General features: G+C 45.7%; 1 protein-coding gene across 1 annotated transcript in view; it reads right to left on the bottom strand.

Annotated features, from left to right (window-relative positions):
• The window catches only part of YBX3 (Y-box binding protein 3), a 47766-nt gene extending 29357 nt beyond the window's left edge, over positions 1-18409 (bottom strand). The window contains exons 1-5 of the mRNA XM_075002189.1: positions 18080-18409; positions 12858-12921; positions 10578-10611; positions 6338-6427; positions 5440-5562 (exon numbers count right to left, since the gene is read on the bottom strand). Coding sequence (XP_074858290.1) covers positions 5440-5562; positions 6338-6427; positions 10578-10611; positions 12858-12921; positions 18080-18290 — 522 coding nt within the window. The 5' untranslated portion in view covers positions 18291-18409. The remainder of the gene's footprint in view (positions 1-5439; positions 5563-6337; positions 6428-10577; positions 10612-12857; positions 12922-18079) is intronic.
• Between the last annotated feature and the right edge of the window lie 3241 nt (positions 18410-21650).

The following is a 21650-nucleotide window of genomic DNA, read 5'->3' as shown; positions in this document are numbered from 1 at the left end:
AAAATTGTTAAGGAAAAAATCCTATTGAGTTGGCTGCTAGGAACCAGTCAACCAGATATGGGTAAAACAGATATTGCTTTGTGTCTGAGGAGTTCAATATCCATTAAAAAGTACTTTGTAAACACTCACATGACTGTGACAAGCGGAAAGGAAGGATTTGAGTGTCTTGTCCCCATACAGAACAGAAATGAATGCAGCATACAAATGCTCTCATAAAAGCAGGTGTCTTAAGGAAGCAATAAATGTCCCACATCCCTATCGTGAGCATCCTGAATGCAAATGTTTTTATTCACTTGTTGAGGTTGCTGAGATTCACAGTGGGTTTCAGGCCATCCTTCTTCTCAGGGACTGGGAAAGAATAATTAAAAAAAAAAACACTATCCTCCTTCACATTTTTGTGCTAACTCCCTTACAGCTCAGAAATGGATTATGGGTCCCTGAAGAAAGAAGTGACACAATGAAGAACTGAGTCACTGAATGCCCAGTACCCAGCAATTGGAAGTAATCCTATACCAGATACTGTAGACATAAAGATTAGGTTCAAATGATAGGGAGACATGATGTAAATCAGTGCCCAGTGCTCAACAACCCTTTGCAAAACTTTTGGTTAGAGGCCATTATTTTGGGCCATGTGGTAAGGAAACATGACCCTGTACTGCTGAGGTCATTTGCCAGTAGCAAGTTTAGGAGGAAGCTCATATCACCTTGGGGTTGCAAGATTTTGTGTTGTGAGGAAACCTGACTTAGAAGTAGAAAAGGCAGAATCCTCCAAGCTGAGAAAGAGAAATGCTAACAGAGGGGAAAAAAAGAGGTCTCAATATTGTCTGTTTTGTCATTAAAGAAGCACAACCCTCAAAAGAGTACACTCCTATGGCCACCTGTTCTTACACATCTGTGCATCACATGCTGTTTTTAGGGAGCGCACAGCTAGCACATGACCCTTAGCACCAGTGTTCTAGGTCTTTTCTTCTGTTCCTCAGGCCAAAAGTCTAGAATCAGACATATGGCTTAACACTTGGCCACCGAAAGTCCTAGTGAGGCAGACAAGCAGGACTATCAGCCGAAACATCCATCTTACATCCTATTAGGGTAGAATTCACACATTACTAATCCTTCTTTCCTCTCTTTCAGTTAACAGCATGGAGTTTGCCAAGAAACACTATAACTGACGTCCTTCACCTGGCTTCAGAGACACTCCATCTGCTTTCAAGTTAACTTATTTCGAACTTGGTGCTGTCCATACTGCATTGAAGTTCGAAATAAGTGACTGTTTTGAAGTTTTCGCTACCGCTCCCACAGCAAGGGGTACCTGAATGGGAATACCACACCTTGAAATAGCCCTGCTATTTCAAATATGATGTTTAGCCCCAGAGTTGCTATTTCAGGATACAAACGTAACCCTAAGTAGTAACTATAGTGTAGTCATAGCCTTAGATATGAGACCAGACAGATGCAAATAGCCTAGGCCAGAGCAGCAGACTGCATAAGCTTCTCCCTGATCTGCACCTATAATATGGTATCTTTGGTGCTATAACCCCACCATTTGCAGTTAGAGAATAATTGCCGTTTTCCCCACTAGTTACTGAAACAATACCTTAATAAGAAGGGAAACACAAAGCACCAATTTGTTCTTCTGAAAAGATACCAACCGTAAGTGCGTACAAAGGGACTTGAATGTTTCCCCTGAAGAGGTCTCATCCTATTCCACAGATGTGGATAGGTCTCAGGTGTCTCTTACTGGTATCCACGTCAGCTGCAGATGAGGAACAGATGCTTGGGAAGGCACCGGTGCAGAGGAAAGATAGGGCAGCAAAAGGGAGCTGGTACCAGTGCAGAGATTGGCCTCAACTTCCGGCAAGGCTTTCATAAATCCCTGTATGCAGGACCACGTAAGTTGAAGATGGACATGGAAGGTATTGATCCAGGATATCTTGATCTGGGGTGAGGGAAGACCACTATAGTCTTAAGGTTAGGGTCAAGAGATCCTCCAGGTTATTCTTAGAAGGTGCTGAAGATAATCCAGAACTTCTTTGGGGGGGGGGGTAACACCAGAGAAATCAGTACAGGCACAGAGTTTAAGAAGCAAAAAGCTTAAATTAGTCAAGTTGCCTTGCTACTTGCTCTGACAGTGGACTGCCAACTCAGACACAAAAATGTCAATAGACATCACTACCACTTAAACCAGTCCAATCTAAATCAACTACTCCAGGTCTGAGTAGCATGGAGAACAGACAACAGCAATACCATGAGAGACTTCAAGACCTTCATAGAGTAGAAGGTATTAAGGAGATGGATGTGGCTTCCTTTTTCTTTGTTGTTGCTGCCTCTTGTATCATTGCCAAGGCTTGAGACTTTAGCAGTTGGTGCAGATATATTTGGCAGATAATACCACTGTAAAATTAAGACTGCACCAGTGATGAATTTGAACCCAATAGAGAGCCAAGGAAATTCTTATCTTCAGCCCATGATAGAAAGTTGTTCCAGCCTCAGGTCTTCCAGGTATGTATTTTGGATCCTATGTCAGAGAACCTCAGCACAGAAGATGTTCTGAATACCCTTAGCAGATCTGTCAGGCTTAGACTTTTGGCTCCAGCTCATGTTAAACTCCTATAGCACTTTGTACTATGCTTTACTGCATGATCTGGCAAGATACAGTCCTGCATGCCTTTTAATCCCACCTGCAGCCTGCTCCAAGTGCGAAGGGTGGAGAGCTTTAGGTGCTGGCTAAAGAGAGCTGAGAAACTGTGTTGCATTTCCCCCAACAAACAGGATATGAGAGATTCTGTTGGGGGCAGGGCACAGCAGCACAACTCCTCAGCTCCCTTTGGATGGTTTCTGGACAATGGGTTGTAGCCAGACATGAACCCCCGCCCCCCCTTGGCCTTTTCTTCCTCTCCCCCGCCACTGGGAGAGACAGAGAGAGAGAAACAAGCAGGGGAGACAGGTAGCCTTTGATGTCCTGGTAACGCAGGTGTGCTGCCTCGCCCAGTCTCTCTACTATACACAAAAACCGGACAGTGAATGGGCTAGCTAATGGCCACCCTTCTGGCTGATCTGGGTGATTGACACGCCTTGATCACTTCCCCAGGAAGAATGGGGAACCCCCGCCCATCACCTCCAAAGGTGCCCAATTGTCCACAATTCACAGGTGCGAATTGAGCCTTGCACCTTCCCTGGGAAACCCGGGGTTCAAAATATTCCTCCCAATTGGCCACTTGAGACCAGGAAGAAGCGTACGTGACAAAAGGAGTATAAAGGGGCTTGGCAGACCACCCCCCCTTTGAGTTTCAATCACCTACACCTGCTGGTCAGGTCTGGAATTAACTCCCAAGACTGGGGACGCCTGGTTCGTATCTACTTCTTCCTGAGGGATTGAGAGAAAGATTCTAGGTCACATTGGATCTAGGAGGCAGGGGTAAGAATTACACCTGTATTACACTTCTTTCCTATAGGAATTGAGGGAAAGACTCTGGTTCCACCAGGTCTAAGAGGCAGGGTGAAAATCACACCTGCAATTTGCCTTTCTTGTGTACACATTACTTGTATTAGTTTAAGCTAGCTAGTTTGTCTAAAACTTTTTCTAAAGTTAAATTGTGTTGTTTCCCCTTTAAAAACCACAGGTACTAGCTGTTTTGGGCTATAACTGCTAAAAACCATTAGCCTGTCACTCAAAACGAGGGAAGCCCTTACCTTATCTTTAAAAACGGCGTTTACCCCTTTGATCTATTAGAATGCTGCGATCCTCCACCATCTTTTACATAAAACTGTAGAAAATCATTATCTTATCTATCAGACCACAGGGGGTCCTTACCTTACCTTAATTGGCAAGCTGTGGTCAGCAATTACCTTCTGTAAACATTAGTAACCACGAGAAAAATCATTATTCTGTCACTCACTCGGCGGCCATCTTGGTTTCATTCATAAAGTGAGCGGTCAGTTTAAAACCCCCTTTTACACGCGGCAGCTGCTTCTGTTGTAAAATCGCTGCCAGCGGTTTCCTATTAACTGTTAGTAAAGTTATAAACAAAAATTCACAATTGTGGTACTTCAATCACTTGTCTTAGTTAAATTGTTTCCATCTTTGTATAAATAAAAAGTAACTGTTAAAGCCTCTCTAAGTGTAATTTTCCTCTTGCTGCTGTACCCAAACTAAACACAAACCAAAGAACCCAGCCTGCCCTGGCTGCTTAGCGTAGCATCACCCCCTTTGCCCCACCAGACCCTTAGCTGGCACCTGGGCATCGGCTCACATGGGTACTCAGAGATTTTGCTGGAACTGGCGGCAGCACTCAAAACCTTAGCCTTCCCTCCAACACATAGAGCCACATGGGTCAGTCAGTGGGCTGGGGCTGCTGACCTGCCCTGAGAACGCTGCTAGCCAGTAACTTAATAGATAAACATCTCCTGGACAGAGCCTGCCTCTAGCACTGTACCCTGACACACTTCCCAGGCCCTGCACTCACTCCTATACCCCTCCCCCAGGCCAGAATCCTCTTATGAACAAATGCCCCCTCCCAGACTCTACACCGCAATGCCCCGTTCCAGGTCACCACCCAAATGCTCTGCACCCACCTCCTCGCAGTCAACTCCCTCTCAGACCCTGTACCCACTCCTACATCTCTCCCCCAGGTCAGAATCCTTCCTGCAGCCATACTTCCTCCCATACCATGCACTCCAATACCCTCCCATAGGTCACAACATGCTCCTTCACCCAAACTCCCTCTCAGACTCCACGCTCTATTCTGCGCCTCTGTGTCCTACCCTAAGCGCCCCTCTGTACCCAACCTCCACTGAACCCCGCACCTACTCCACAGAAAAGTGCAGCCCTTGACCACTTCCTGAAATCTGGGAGTGGCCCCCCCATCAAATATTTTTGCCCACGCCTAAAATTTACTGAATGAGTTTTATGCATTGCAGGCACCAGACAAGGGCCTCAGACTCTGGCATAACCAGTCGGCAAAAGGTGAACTGCCTGAAGCTCTTGCCAAGATAGGGGCCTAACATGGCCCCTGTATGGAGCAAGGAAAGCAAATATTTATTCCATTACCTTTTAGGACTATGTAGATGGAACCAAAAAGGAAAGAGAACAGAGTGAGCACTTCAGTGCAAACAGAGGCAAATTTTTAAAAAGGGGGAAAAATACTTTCACAACTAAATCCCCACTTTTAATATCCTAGAGACTGCAAAAAGGTCTTAAGAAAATCTCAAAGCGGTTGAATGTACTGTTTCAGCTCCAATATGGTAGAAACATAATACTGGTAGAGGACAGTGGCGTGGCTACCCTCCCGCATCATCTGGAGGAAAACAATCCTTGCCTCCATGTTCAGCTGGATTTGTTCATCATGACCTCGTGCTTAACTTGGAATTCCCTCCTTATGCAGCTAATCTCAGGATCTGGAGTTGAAGTGGGAGTGCCAAGCTAAAGTGAATCCAGCTTACATTACGAGGTGGTCCACGGCGTCTGCCATAATAGCCACGTCGGTAACGGCGCCTGTCTGCAGCATAACGGCTGCCTTCCACAGGGACACCATCTGGACCAGTGACATTGGCTGCTTCTGCACCCTGAGACAAAAAACAGAAAGAAGGTCATGCAAATCACGTAGAAGAACCACCACCAGTGGAAGGTGGACAGACCCAGAAAAAGGAAGCAAGATGGTGGAATCAAAACACCTTTTTCCGTAACTACAGAATTAAAACAAGGTGATTTTCTTCCCTCCAAATAGCACATATTTCATTGGCACAGATCATTTTCTATTCCTCTGAAGCAGGAAAGGTATTTTCAATGAAATACTAGGAAGACACTCAAACTACAGGGCATTCAGAGGATTTTGCAGCAAAACAATCCAAGGCAAGAAAAACTGAATTATGAGGATCATTTTAAAAAAGCCACGCAAACACCACAAATCAAAAAAACTCTGAATATCTACACATTAGCTAAATGACAATTAATAGGAAACATGAATCTGCAAGTATTTGAAAGGTATAATTACCAAGGAGGGCATTATTCATTCAGCAGGATACAAAATGCGCATGCACAGACCTAAAGGCTCCTTATTAAAAAAAATAATCTGGTCAAGTAAGAAGATTTTAGAGCACACAGGAGCACTGGGATGAAATTAAAGATGCAGAATTTCAGTGTGGAGATCCCAATACATTTTGGAAAGATTCTACAGGGCAATATTCTCCCAACAGAAATGGCAGAAGTTCCTTTTGACTGGATAGGGCATTGGAGGATGTACAAAGAGGAATGATACTACACCCAAGCCTCCTGGAAGAAAAGTGGCAAAGGACTAAAGGAGGCTACATAGGTCGTTATCCAGCTCTCAGATTCTCTCACCTTCTCTCCCTCGACCACATCAAATTCTACAGTCTCTCCATCACCAACACTGCGCAGGTATTTCCGTGGGTTGTTCCTTTTGATTGCTGTCTTTAAAAAATAAATAAATAAAAGAGGAGGCGTAACTGTCTTGATCAAAAAACAGATGAAATACAAAAGAAAACAGATTCTCCTAGAGCAGTTCCTGTGATGGCGAGTTACTGACCGGCTACAAGGAGATACAATAGCAGCTACCCTTGTTTCTACTCAATCTCAGACTACTCATATGTGGTCTCAGCCTCACTGAGTAAGGGCACTAGCTACCAATTTAAATGAACCTGAGCATCTTAGTATTTCAGCATCACAACCCATAACAGAGCATACTCTCTACTTCCAACAGTGTAGTGAGAGGTATTATTCTCATTTTTAGTCATGGAACAGAGGCAACAGGCAGAAAAAAAAGTTACTTGTCCCAGGTCACACAGGAAGACTGCTGTTAAGCCAGGAACCAAACCAAGGTTTCCCAAGTCCTAGCTCACCCCTTATGCACTAGCCTATCCCTACGACCCCACTGGCATCAACATTAGTAATTCCTCCCCATATAGTTCAAAGAGTTCCGTGACATCTGTGAAAAATGCTCTTAAAGCTGTGGTGCTACTTCCTCACATAATGGAAGGCATATTTGACCCTAGAGCAGCCACAGGCAACCTGTGCCCCGTCAGGGTTCCAAGTGCAGCCCACACAACATTTTGTTTACTGTTGCCCGTGCGCAGGCTTGCCACATTCTGCTGGTTTCTGCTGTATAAAGACTCTGCTAAGTCCAGTATAATGCAAACGTAAGTTCTGGAACTTTCAGTTATTGCTGGCTTTAAAGTCTTGTAACTTTCTGTAAGCTTTGTAACATTAGCTTTATGTTGTAGAAGTAGCTTTGTTCTACATGCTTGTGTTTTGCTTCCTGAGCTGATTTTTTTCTCTGAAAGGAGCTTTCGTTTGCTTGAGTGAGAAAAGTGTGAATGTGGGTGTGTACACAATGGAATCAGTCCCTGAAGCAAGCCTGTTTAGATAACCAGCTGCCAGCAGCACCTGGAAGGCCAGAGAATATGAGCTGAGCCCTGCAAAAGAATACAGCCAAGAAAGAGGAAGAGGCCCCATTAAAAGAAGATCAAAGTCCCATCCACTGTTAGCTGATGACTCATGGTCTGAAAGAACTCTGGGCCAGTGGTGATGAAACATGACCATGTGTGCATCCTGGAGCACTGGCACTGCACTGAAGCATATAAAAGATGGGTGCAAAACTACAGGGTTTTTGTTTTGTTTTCTGCTTCTTGCCATCGCTTCTCTTCATGAGTTAGTCTAGGTTTGCTGGAGAGGCAAGAGGTGGCCAGGGCCCCGCTCCCTGTCTCCCCAGGATAGAAAGTACTGACTGCTCCTGAATGCTACACTGACAAGAAAGCAAGCAGGCTGACAAGAAAGTCATACAATCAGCTCATCACCCTGGACTCAGAACTGCAGCCAGACACTCTGGACCAGTGTGTGTTGACTACCTCTGCTGTTTCTGTGCAACTCTTCACCTGTGTAAATTTCTCTGTGTAAGGGTATGAGTGCAGGAAAATATGAATGTTCAGCCAATGGAGATCAGCAAAAGGGAGTTTAGCAGTACTCTCCTAATGGATGACATATGAAGATCACAAAGCACTTGACAAGACTTCTATTAACTGTGCATCTCTCAACCCCCATAGCCAATTGTACTCAAGTGTCAAACAGAATGCAGAAAGCTGTCTAAGAAGTTTGCACCAAAATCTGAAACTGTGCACAACTTCTTATTTTGGGCTCTGCTCCACTATCAAAGTTCAGACCACATCCGCTAAAAGGCTCCTTGATAAATTAGTGGGCCTACATCTACTGAATTCAATCCAACTTGTACAAAATATTTTAACTGAAGCAGCATCATAGAAATACAGATCGTTGGAAGAGCCATCAAGAGATCATCTAAGCACAGGAAGATGGCTGAGGCAGGATTAGATACGAGTATACCTAAACATGTTGACAAGCGCTTTGAGATATTCCCATGAAAAGGTGCCATAAATAAGAGTTAGGTATCACAATCAAACCAGGATATATTTTAGAACAAAGCTAGGCAAATTTGATACTAGCACTGGACTTGACTCTGGAGATTTGGGTCCAGTTCCTGCTGTGATGCAGACTCATGTGTAACTGTGGCCATATCATTTAATTCAGTTCAGGGTCTCGTTGCCCACTCCTGTTTGTCAAAAGAAGAAAATAATACCATTTACCTATATCACAGGGATAGAGTAAGTACAAAATAACTCAAATCTATACGGTGCTCAGTCACTCTGGTGACTGAGGAAAAACAGACTGCAATCCTAAACACCACATTTGAAGCTATCCACAAAATCTTTTTATCCTTCACTTAGAAATCCATTTTATGTGGACAGATTTAGGGGCTATTCTGTGCAGAGGCAAACACTGATTTTCAACTAATTCACAAGTGAAACGAACAGTTCACAGTGAACCCTGATGAAAGAACTTAAGACATTCCCTGGACTCTAAAACCTAATATAAACAGGCAAAAAGGTCTTTTCCAAAAGACAATAGCAGCAATCCTACCCCTTTTGCTCTGCAGTACCAACAACTGGCGTGAAACCAAGACTGGCTCAGCCCTTCAATTTCAGAGTCTACGTCTATAGTCAACAGTTTCTTTTGACAAAAAAGCTATATGGACTCTGGAGGGGGCCCCTCTGTTGACAGAAGAGGGTTCCAGGTCACCAGGCAACACTGTCTGCTGTGCTTCCGGTCAGCCATTCTGTCAAGAGAGGGCCAGGCAGTCCGGCCACTCTCTGTTGACAGAGCAGATTGCTTTTCTAATACACTTTTGTGTGTGGACAAACTCTGTCTACAGAAGTTGTCGGAAGATCTCTTCCCACAGTGACTACATTCAACAGATCACTGTAGTGTAGACACAGCCAGAGGTGAGAGCATTGCAAATTAAGATACACTGGGCACTCAACAGTTGAAATCCTAAACATTATATCCTTCTCCAAACCGAAGCCTATTTGGCTAAGTTATTCATATATCATAGGATGATCCTGTCCTATCATGTTACTGTGCAATGTTAAAAAAAAAAAAAATATCCATGCTTCATCCAAGAAGCAAAACACATTCCAATGGTGGATGAAATTATCCTAAATGTATTACAAGACTAAATACTATTCCTGGTTACAGCCATGCAACCTGGTGCACAGAAATGTGACACAACTGTATTTAGCTCACCATTTGTAATGTGTTCATAAGAACACAGCACACCCCCTCCTTGAACACTGTGTGCAGTTCTGGTCAACCCATTAAAAAAAAAAAAAGAGATTATGACTGGGGTATGGTACAACTTCCATATGAGGAAAGAATAAAAGGAATTGGACTTTCCAATTTAGAAAAGAGATGACGGGAATGGGAAGGGGTTAGGCAGGAAAAAGGTCCTTTTCCAAACCACAGTGGGCAAAACAAGATAGAAGGAACTGAAAGACAGACAGGGGAACCTGTAACACTAATAAACAGAGGAAGCTGGGAGAGCTCAGAGTAGAACAAGACCTTTAATTAAACATAATGGCTGCATCTACACTACCCCTTCCTTTCAGAAGGGACATGAAAATACAGCCAACTGAAAATGCTAATGAGGCACCAATATAAACATTCAGCTCCTCGTTTGCATAATGGCAGCCACCTGCTGCACTGAAAGTGCTGCTGTTGAAATGCAAACTAGCCGTGTAGACAGGGTTCCTTTGAAAGGAAGTCCCACTTTCAAAAGTGCCCTTCTTCCTGAAAAGAATTAGGAAGAAGGGTGTTTCCAAAAGTGGGGCTTCCTTTCAACAGAACCCTCTCTACATGACTACTTTGCACATCAAAAGCAGCACTTTCAATGCGGTATGGGGCTGCTACTATGCAAATCAGGTGCTGAATATTCATATCTGTGCTTCATTAGCATTTTCCATCCACTGTATTTTCATGCCCCTTCCAAAAGGGCAGATTACAGGAACACTTTTGTAGACAGAGTCTTCCAAGAGGGAGGGGCCGTGTAGACACAACCAGCAAGAACAGCTAGAGAAATTCAGGATGTCCCCTTCAAGTATTCTGAAGCAGGAAGTTGTATGGACAAGAATGGTTGTTGTGGTTACACACAGCACATGGCAACAAGTTTTACACACTGTAAAAATGTATGAAAAGACAGTCCATGCCTCTCGCTCACCTGATGAACAAATACATCTTCCTTTGTGTCATTTCTGTGGAAAAAGCATGAAGAGACACGAATATAATCACAGGACATTTGATTATTTAGGCTTGTAGCTTTTCTGGAAATAGTTCTTACAGTTTAACTCATCAGCCCACATGCCCATTTTAAGGAGGAATAGAGCCTGGAAATACCCCTCCTGGAGTCTCTGAAGGGCTACACCCTCCGGGATTCCATGTGCAATACAAACCTCTCCCTCCATCCCACTTGGCTGTGAATTGTTTCTCTGACAGCAAGGGATTTTCCACCTTCCCCAGGGACCACCCTGTAATCTGTGGGCAGACATCCAAGGTTTACTCTGACATAGTCTGGCTGCCTATTATATTCTCTCTCTCTCTCTCTCTCATCCCCTGCCCCCACCAGCCCTGCAACTCAAGCTCCCAGTATTTATCCCAGAGATCAAGTGAGATGGTCAACAGTGCTGGGCACAGCTGTTAGCAGAGCTCCCCTTACACTGAAACCCAAAACAACTCAGGAGAGGAAGGACTAGGAATACTCATGGGGTAGGACGGGGGCGGGGGGGGGGCTACATACAAAAGAAAGAAAAGGAGGATGTGGGGGTGGCTTTATTAGATTGTCTAGACAATCCTCCAACCAATACAGGATTCTGCATGTAATACAGACTAACATCTATCTAGCGCATGCACACAGATGGAGAAGCTGCCAAAAAAAAAAAGACACTCCTATTCATTCAGATACTTGAAGGTAATTCTGTTGTTTACAAAAAGGTGCTAAGCAGACAAACAAAATCTGAGGACCTCTCTCCTACCCCATCTTCCAACTATACAATTCTATCACCCTAAATAAGGAGAAAGGAGTTTTTGTTCTTAAACTTTTGTATTTCAAGGCATAAGTCAAGCACTAACAGAGATTAGAAATTTCCCTGTAAACTGTGATTATTCCATATATGGTTACTACAGGATTTCTTCCTCCCTCTTCTAAAGCACGTGACACTGGCAACTGTAAGAGTCATAACACTGAACTGTCAGGTCTCCAACCTTTTTACGTCCATGATCACTTCCTGAATTTTAAAGGGAACCCCAGATATACTCTGTCCTTTCCCTGAGCCCCCACACCTTCTCCATGCCTGCCCCCTCCACACATGCCCATCCATTATGTGCTGTCCCTCATCCTCAGTCACTTTCACCGGGCTGGGGTTCAGAAGATCAGGGTGCTGATTCTGGGAGGGAGCTCAGAACTAGGGATTGGGGACAACGATGAATGGAGCAGGTGCTTGGAGTACAGCAGGGGATATGGGGTGCCTGTTCTGTGGGGGGGGGGGGTCAGGGATTTGAGGTGCTGGCTCTGGGAAGAGGATCGAGATATTAACTACAGGTGGGGGCTGGAGGCTGATGTGCACCCTCCCACCAATAATGGCACTGGAATAATTGTTAGAGTTGGGGTATTGAGCTGCACCTTCTGTAGCCATCTTCTCATCCCTCACTGCTCTTTCCAGCTGGAATCAGCAGCTGGTATTCAGGGAGGGCGCAGAAGCCCCGCATGTGCAGGGCTGCTCCTGCTGGGTCCCAGGGCCAGTGGCCAAGACTAGTCTCAGCTGTGAGGCCAGTAGTGGAGCCCCCAGTATCAGCACCCCAGAGGAATGCTGGGAAGGCAGTGGAGGGCAGCTGCAATCGTGGGGCCAGCAGCAGAGGTTATTGAGCAGCACTCACCACCAGCAGGGGCAACGTGAGGCTACAGCAGGATCTCTGAATGCCCCAGACAAGCGCAAAACACCCCTGTATGGGTTGGGGGACATGCGACTCTGCATGAGTCCAGGACATGGGGCAGGGTTTCAGGAGAACCTGCACGGTCTGTGCCCATCTGTAAACATAAAATAGAACACTGAAATTTTAGTGGTGACTGGAATTGCGATGAGTGAACCTCTTTGGACCAAGAATAAGAACCCCATTACTAAAACTTTCTCCAAAGCTCAAGTCTGTTCCACCACCACACCATACAGATTTGGAAAGATTCAATAGCTGCCTGACACATCCAATGATCTCATTTTAGTTGACACTCTTAACGGGCATCAGGCTGTCAGACCTAAAATGCTGCATCACAGACTGGTCTTGTAGTATTCTGAACCCAAGCAGGGTCAGAAAATACTAAAAATCTCAGAAAAACCCTCTCACCATGTGAGATTTTTTTTGCCTGAATTTGCAAGCTCAGAACTTAATAAATCCACTAAGAATGTCAATTCTGGTTCTGCACAAATTTAATCAATAATAATAAACATACCTGTTGATAAAGCCATATCCATTCCTGACGTTGAACCACTTGACAGTGCCAAGAACTTTAGTGGCTGAAAATTAAGGTAAATGAGTGTAAGTGACCCTCTAGTAAAAGAGCAGTAGCTTCCTGCATCAAATGTGACAGATGCGTGACTCCCTTCCTTTATACCTGCAAATAATGTACTGAAGTGTTTGGGATAGGTCAACATGTTGCACAGCCCTATTATAGTCAACAGAAGGCTCCCTTATAATACTTTGCCCTTTCATAGCCCTTTTTGAGTCTACCAGTTTATTTGACCTAGGTGGGGACAAATGAGTTGTCCCATTTTACAGATGTGGATTGTAGACTGAGGGTGAACAATTGTCTGAAGTCATACTGCAAGTCAGTAGTCGAGGAGTTTAAAAATGGAACCAGATTTTCTGATTTTCGTCCCTATTCTCATAACAGTAGATTGTGTCTGTCATCTCTCAGATACTTTTTTCATTTCTACAATTAAACTGCTGCCTACTAAGCTTCAAGTGAGATTCCTAGCTTGAGCATGGGCTGTGGCAAAATGCAGGACATACAAGCAGAGAATCCAGCTGCCACACTGTGCCACCACTCAGTTGTGTTTAAACTATTAGAGTATCCATCTACCAAAAAGCAAACATGGCAGTAGCGCTAAACAGGAAAACATCAGAGACCCACAGATGATTCTCACGCTATTTGATTAGAGGTCCTCCATTTTACTGATAAAAGCTGGTAAAGGAGAAGGTATGGTTATATTTGCAGTGGGTTTTTTTGGAAAAAGAAGAGCCAATAGTCAGCTGGCCCCCAACCCCACCAAGGTGCTGGTCCTCAATACCAGCAGGTATCCACACAAAAAAAAGCACTGTATATTTTTATTGATAAAACATGAGAGTTAGGGTAAAAGAAAAGCTGTTAAGGGAAAACCAAGAGAATCTGTAACTAGGGATAAAAGAGTAAAAATGAGCAAAGAATGAGCCTTTCCAAAAGACATCAGAGAATGTTTCCAGCCTCTGGAATAATCTTCTTAGGGCAGGTGGTAAAAGGCCCTCTGCTGGGGACATCTAAATACGGTATTTTGCTGGGTCCACTGAAAACTTCAGGCAGCATCATGCAGAATGTAGGTGACAGACCTGACAGCTCTTTTCTGGCATCACTAGTTTCTATCCTCTTGGTTTGTGGTATATTCCATGATAACGCTGTCCCACAGTTAGTGAGGATGCAGCATGATTCCAAGCCCTAAAATTCCACACTCTTGATTTAAAAGAGTCTGATAATAGTCCCTAATTGCCCTCTATCATGCAGACCTTATTATATAGTCTTGAAAAAACAGGTTTCACCCGATCCCATAGCATGGAACGTTTCCCCACCCAAAAATGTTAGCCAGATATAATATACAAAGATATGTAAAAATAATAAAATTAAGTTTGCTAATATTTTTAACATTCACTTTGTGAAATTCATTCATTTCTAACATTGAACTTATTTGTACTAAATATACCTTCTTTAAAGAACAAGAATGGGAGCAGGACAGAGAAGCTGGCCAAAACCCTTAACTACAAGGTCCACCTGCCAAAACCAGCATTCTTTGGTCCAGCAAGATCCACTGGACCAGAGAGTCTTTGGCCCTGAGGATATTCTGACCGTGGTGCTCTGGGGCAATAACCAGCCACAGCTAGAAGCCTGGCCGTGAGAGCGGGCGGGCAAGAGGGAGGGAGGGTGTGTGAGAGAGAGAGAGGCAGAGAAGCCAGTGTGCACAGAGCCACCAGTGGGGAGGGGCAGCAAACTAGGGGAGCAGGGAAACCTCCCTTTATTCAACAAATTCGCTCATTCAGGACCAGTCAGATCCCAAGGGTGCCGGATGAGGGAGGTACAACCTGTAGAACCATCGGAACACAGGTATCAATACCAGAGCATAGCAAGGAGCCATTGAATATCCATCCATCTCCACCCCGCTCCACCAAGAGGCCAAAGCCAGTACTTCACATTTCGGAAGAGAGCACAACAAACCCTAAAATGGGCCATTCATGAATTGTAGGAGGACTACCAGAAAACTGAAGACTGCAAAAAAGAGCGTATGATTTGTAGTAACAAAATCCATTAGTCTTTCCTGCAATTTTCCCACTGTTGACTGCAGAGCTGAGAGCTTCACTGCTGGGAACCAAGACTGGGGTCTTGCAGTCAGCCTGGCACACAGCCAGATTCCTGCTGTCAAAACTGCCCTGGAAGCCTAATATAGCAGAGTCTGCTTTATGACAATATTGAAGAGGGACTTGAACACTTCTGGAATAAACTGCCACCAGAGAACACATCTACCTAATCCTAGGCACGTAGTGATAGACAACCTTTAAGCCTGATAGTCTAGACTACTTTTTTTTAATCTAATGTAACTACAGAAGTTGTCATTATCCATATAGTTGCATCTTATCCCCACCACAGAGACAGATCATTTTCTAGGGCTGAAAATTCAGTACCCTGGCCTTTACAGTTTGTCCGACAAAATGGGGATCAGTAAATGCCAATAATGGAGGTGAGTTTTGTGATGGGCATACTTGTTCCACTAAAGAACTGAATTAAGCCAATCATCTTGATTTCCATCAACCCATTGAAATATCAGCTGGAAAGACCTTCATCCAGAACCAATCTGGAATAGACAAACCAGCAATTTCCTTAGTTTGACCCACTTTCCCACGGAATTTCAGAAATGAGTATTCATTTTTCTTAAGAGCCTGCAACAGTTGGTGGGTAACTAACTTTTCTGTTATGTCCATCAGATACGCCCTGCCGTTGTTCTAAAAGCCCTCCAATGGCATTATGCTTCCTTTTGTTCAGAAACTAAGCATACATATTTGCAGAACTATTAACATAGAAGACTGAAAAACACAAAGGTAAATAAAAGACTTGCTCAAGAGATCGTTTTCAACCAGTGCAAAAAACATACCACACAAACAAAACCTAGCAGTTAAGGCTGGTTTGCAGCCAACAGCAGTGTTTTGACAGCAGACCAAATTTAAGATTTTATCACTCTTATAAGGGGAAAAATGAGCAGTAAAAGTTCAAGTTGGCTTTTCAGTTAGGACAAGATTGATCATAACTGTATTCCAAAGCTCCAGTAAAAAGAACGAATTACCTCGCAGGCTGAGAATATAAGCGAAAGTTGGGTATCACCCATCACGGGGCTGGGAACGATGATCCTGAAAATAAGAGTCTCAAGCTACACCAATGGAACTAGTAAGGCTGTGTTTAAAATTACACATTATCCACTACTTCCTCATAGTCTATACATGGCTACTGGTGGGCATCAAATTGCTCTTTGTGAATCAGACAGCAAGAGAAGTGGGAAAAATGCACAATAACGTTATCCTCCTTGGATTCTCACTCTATTTGCCTTCATTCCAAAGAACATCTTTTCTAATCTGCTCCCGTAATCATAATATATTAAATACTTCCCTTGGGATTGGGAAGCTTATTCAAATGCCTCAGTCCCTGTGAACAGAAAGACCCTTTCCCTACCTTATCCTGTCATCAGAGACTAGGAAATTCTCTCTTCTTCCATTTAACTGTTCAGCTGAAGGGATTTACAGGCTGTGAACCTAGTCTTTCAATGAACACAGTCTCATGATACAAGAGTAATTTCACACCAAATACTTTTTGCCACTGGGTATTATTATTATTTTTGGAGAAGATGCAAGTATACGTGAAAGTGCAGTTCCTAAACTACTTTTTAAGTAATCCTACAAGCTAACCTATCCATCTAGAAATTGGAATAGACAGCAACATTGGCAGTACTCCAGAAAAAATAACTGCTGAAATACCCTCAGATATTTTAGCCACAAAGTCCAGTTGAAAACCTAACCTTGCATAAAGTTTGAGGCTGGGTCTGGAATTTTTGTTTCAGAGCACCTTTGCCCAGCACAATATTTTGCAAAAGAACCTTAATCCAATGCTGTCAGTAGCTGTACTCCAGAATACTGAACAATCATGCTACAATTACTCCGAGTATGGCTAAAATACCCCCAGAACACTGCTGATATACCTCCATGCTGTACTGATTTCTCCAAAATGCATCCAGCACAGTATTACTAAAATAAAACCACAATACTGCAAATCAAAGCCCCAACCCACTGACCAGTCTTTAATGTCACTTACCCTCACCATTCCAGCATGACTAACTTATCTCACCCTGCCTGGCACTACCACATCTAATACCTGTCAAAAATCCCTTCCTCCAAGCCAAGTGCCTCCTCCCTAGGGAAGCTGGTAAAGATGCTAGGGAATCTCCACCCTTCATATAAGGCATGCAGAAATCCCTAAGAAATTCATTTACAAACAAGTCAACAATCCGTGTCAGATTCCAGTGAGTCTAGTGAAATGGGGCCTGCATCCTCAAAAGGCTACCTCTGATTCCACCTGGTATTCTGACTGGGACAACCACTGTCTTCCCAAGAGCAATGAGGAGCTCCAGCTGCTGGTTTCCCAACACCAGGCTCTTTTCCTCCCCTTCCTATGTGAAAACTCCCTTTACACTCATCTATCTCCATTAGCAAACACATGTTGAGTATTCAGGTACCACACTAAAGACTAATAATATAATACATGACAAGCTTCCTAGGGCAGAATAGCTCATCACCTAATAAATTATGTTTTTCGTCTCTAAAGTGCTGCATGGCTGCTGGTTTGTTTTGTTAGAGTACAGACTAACAGGGCTGCCTCTCTGTCACTAGTCCACACGTTGAGCATTAATCATAAGCGGGAGGGAGCTGAGGCCACGTCTTTCACTGGACCAAAGGCCGCTGGAGAAGGAGACGCGCTTCCAAGCCGCACAGAGCTCTTCTTCAGGTCTGGGGAGCTCAAAGCGTCTCTCACCTGCCGAAGTTGGTGCAGTAAGTTATTGCCTCACCCAATGCGTCTCTCCAAGATCCCGACCAACAAGCTGCACCACTGCAAACCCCGCCCCACACCACAGGCACGGGGCAAACCCTGCAGCCCCCGAACAGCGCGGGTGCGGCGCAAGGGGAACCGGCCGCCCCGCACCTCAGGAGCGGGCCCCGCGGCCAGGGCTGCGCCGCTCAGGGGCCCGCGCGCCTTGTTTACATGGAGCCCTCTTACGATCCGGATCGGCGCAGGTCCGGGGGCGGGACGCTCCCGTCACACTGGACAGGGCAGGGGCCGCCCCCTGCTCCCGGGCGCGCCCCCCAAGCGCGTCCCCGGCCGGGCCTCACCCAGAACTTTCTTCTCTGTGTCTGCGGCGGCGCCCGGGGCCGAGCTGCTGCTGCTGCCGCCGCTGCCAGGGGCGGGGGGCGCGTCTCCGCTCGCCGGGGCGCAGGCGCTGGCAGGGCTCTTGGCTTGGGCGTCCAGGGTCGGGGAGGCCGGCGCGGCGGGGGCGGGGGCGCCGGTGGGGGGTGCGGGGCTGCTCGGCGTCGCCTCGCTCATGGCGTCTCTCCGGGCGGGCGGTGGGGCCGCGTGCCTGCGCGTCGCTGGGTCTGTGGCTCGCGCTCGGCTCCGCGCTGCTGGGTCTTACTGCCCCCAAAATGGCCCCGCCGAAGTTCTTCGTGTAGTCAGCGGGGGCCGGCCCGAGCCTGGCGCGGCCTCATTAGCATTTAAAGGGGCCGCGCCGCGCCGCAGAGCGACCTGGCGCCGGCTCCCGCGGGGACCGCTCCGCGCGGGGTGCGGGGTTTCACCCACCCGGACACGCTGCAGCCCCGGCCCAGCTCTAGGGTGGGGGCGGCTTGGGCGCGTTCCCGCCTGACTGGCACCAGCGCGAGCCGCAGCCCGCCCGTGTTCCGTTCCAACGGACTATGAGCCTGGAACCGTTGGTGACTCGCCTGGACTCTCAGGCTGCGGCTACACTACCGTTCTCCCGTCCGGGGGGGGCGGGCGGCAATGAGGCAATTGGGAGCAGGCTAATGAGGTGCTAATGTGCATATTCAGCACCTCATTAGCGTAATGGCAGGGGCGTGAACAGACTTCGAATTGCAGATTGACAGTGTAGAAGGGGGCAACTTAGAAATAAGCGCCCCACTTCCGCATTCCCTTTCTCCTATCTGGTTCTGTGGGGTTACATCGACATGGCTGCGTCTACACTTGCATTCCTCCTGCAGAGGAGGCATGCAAATGAGGCACTGATTTACATAACTGGTGCCTCATTTTGCATATTCTTCTTTCAAAAGAAGAAAAGCAGCGTGGACATGGCTCTTTTGAAAGTAAACCCCACCTTTGAAAGAACCCTTCTTCCCATAAACAAAAGGGAAGAAATGTTCTTTGGAAGATGGGATTTACTTGAAACAGTTGCATCTACACTGCTTTTCTTTTGAAAGAAGACTAGAATCGTAGAATCCTAGGGCTGGAAGGTGTCTCAGGAGGTCATCTAGTCCAGCCTCCTGCTTCAAGCAGGATCAACCCCAACTAAGTCATCCCAGTCAGGACCTTCTCAAACCAGGACTTAAAAACTTCTAGGGATGGAGATCCACCACCTCCTCTCTAGGCAAGGCATTTCAGCACTTCACCACTGGTGAAGTAGTTTTTCCTAATATCCAACTTACACCTCTCCCTCTGTAACTTAACACCATTGCTCCTTGTTCTGCCATCTGACACCACTGAGACCAGTTTCTCACCATCCTCTTTGGAGCTCCCCTTCAGGAAGTTGAAGGCTGCTATTAAATCACCCTTCAGTCTTCTCTTCTGTAAACTACATAAGCTCAAATCCATCAGACTCTCCTCATAGGTCATGTGCTCCAGCCGCTTAATCATTTTTGTTGCCCTTCGCTGAACCTGCTCCAGCACATCCACATCATTTTTATACCCAGGGACCCAACACTGGACACAAGTGAGGTGCCAGATATGTAAATCTGTGCCTCATTTGCATTTTTGATTTCCTTGATTTGCATATCTCTTTGGAAAAAGAAATACTAATGTAGATGTAGCCTGGGAGTAAGGGAGTGTCAATGTGGGACACTTATTTTGAAGCTGCCCCCATCTTCACTGTCAATCTGCAATTCAAAGTCTGTTTGTGTGGCTGCCATTATGCTAATGAGGCACTGAATATGCACATTAGAGCCTCCTTAGCCTGCTTCCAATTGCCTCATTATCATGGCACCTCCAATGCAAGAATGATTGAGAAGCAGCAGCCCTAGCATCTTAAAGCAATAGAGAGCTAAAATCTACTCAGAGCTCACACAGATGTAATGTGGGCAGGGAGTAGGGGTAATATAGAGAGCTGTATCTGTCTCTTAGAGCTGGGAAGGACCTTGAGAGGTCATCAAGTCCAGTTCCCTGCCCTCATGGCAGGGCCTATTACCATCCCTGACTCAAGATCCCTCAATAGCCCCCTCAGGTATTGAGCTCATAACCCTGGGTTTAGCAGGCTAATGCACTAACTACTGTTAGTCTCCACCCCAAGCCCTGTTTTGAACTCAGCATTTATAACGGTATTAAATATTTGGAAAGTTAAGGGTCTCAGTACAGGTTCTTGAACAGTTTTTTAAAAGTGCTTCCTTTACTGTTTGCAAGTGTTTTATTAGTCTATGCCTTGCAAAAACTATTCAGATGATATATCGAGATGATTAGAACTCCTCATAACCTGTGCTGAGTAGCTAGTATCTGTGGCCAGACTATTACCTTTTCCATGTCCTATTTGTGGTAGAGGCCTCTAGTTTTGTTTTTTTTATTTAATAGATAATGGCCTGAAAGATTTTTCAAACTTTGCTTTAATATTACAAGGTGGGTTTAATTACTGGGGTGGGGGTGTGCACAGAGGGTATGTCAAACATTATGTGGTAAATGAGTGCTGGGGCCACAGACATTGACTAAACATAAGAACAAATTGAACAAGTCTTTCAGCGTCCTGTGCAGCATTCCTGTGGAGAAAATATATGGGAGCATTTAACTGAAGACTGTATCCTAATGCATACAAAGGGGTGGGGGTCAAGAAACCATGTCTGGTATGTCATAACTTTTCAGTACTCAATTTTGCAAGTGTAATATTTTGATGTCTTTGTTTATTTCAATGCCACTATTAGCTTTCTGTCAACTGTTGAGGGTGGCAAAAATGACTGGGTTCTTTCTGAAAAAGACCTGGGGGTTCTTTCGGAAAAATTTAATGAACAATACTGGCTTGAGCCATTGCTCTGAAATCAGAAAAATTGAAAACACTCTCTTCTGTGCCCCCATTCCTCTCTCCAAGCACCCCGATAGACAAAATGTCCCCTGCACAAATACTGAGTATATAGCGCAGCAAACCCTTGATTTTATGGACCCCGAAGTCTGCTGGGCTCCGTAAAATCCTAAGCCAGCCTCACCTCCCGCCCAAAAGTTTAGGGACCTACCATTGCCACCTGAAGGAGCCACCACCAGAGCCGCCACGTGTTCCTCTCACCAGGGGTCGGTGCATATGCAGGCAGATGGCACTCATGTACACACCCCACCACTGATGGGAGGAGTGCATGGCAGCTCCAGCAGTGGTGGCAGTACCTCCAGCTGCACAGCGAGGCCCCTCCAGCCATGTGTGGCAGGGTGCATGCAGGGGGAGTCTCTCCAGCTGCATGCAGCGGGGTGCCTCCAGCCACGTGCAGCAGAGGTTGCTCCAACCACGCAGCAAGGTCAATCCAACTGCATGCAGCATACAGCGGGGTGCCTCCTGCCACACGCAGCTGAGTGCTAGTCATGATCCGGCAGCTCCAGCCATGCGGCAGGCTCTGACAATTTCGGCTCCAGTGGCTACAGTCTGGTGAGTTCCCAGCTTTTTGCGGGGATGGAGTGTGGGACTGAGGCTGGTGGAGCCTAGCAGCTGTAGGT

Source organism: Carettochelys insculpta, chromosome 1 (assembly GCF_033958435.1).
Source record: "Carettochelys insculpta isolate YL-2023 chromosome 1, ASM3395843v1, whole genome shotgun sequence".
In the NCBI taxonomy this organism is placed as follows: domain Eukaryota; kingdom Metazoa; phylum Chordata; order Testudines; family Carettochelyidae; genus Carettochelys; species Carettochelys insculpta.
Note: the sequence above shows the minus strand (reverse complement) of the source record. Positions and strands in the feature narration are given on the sequence as shown.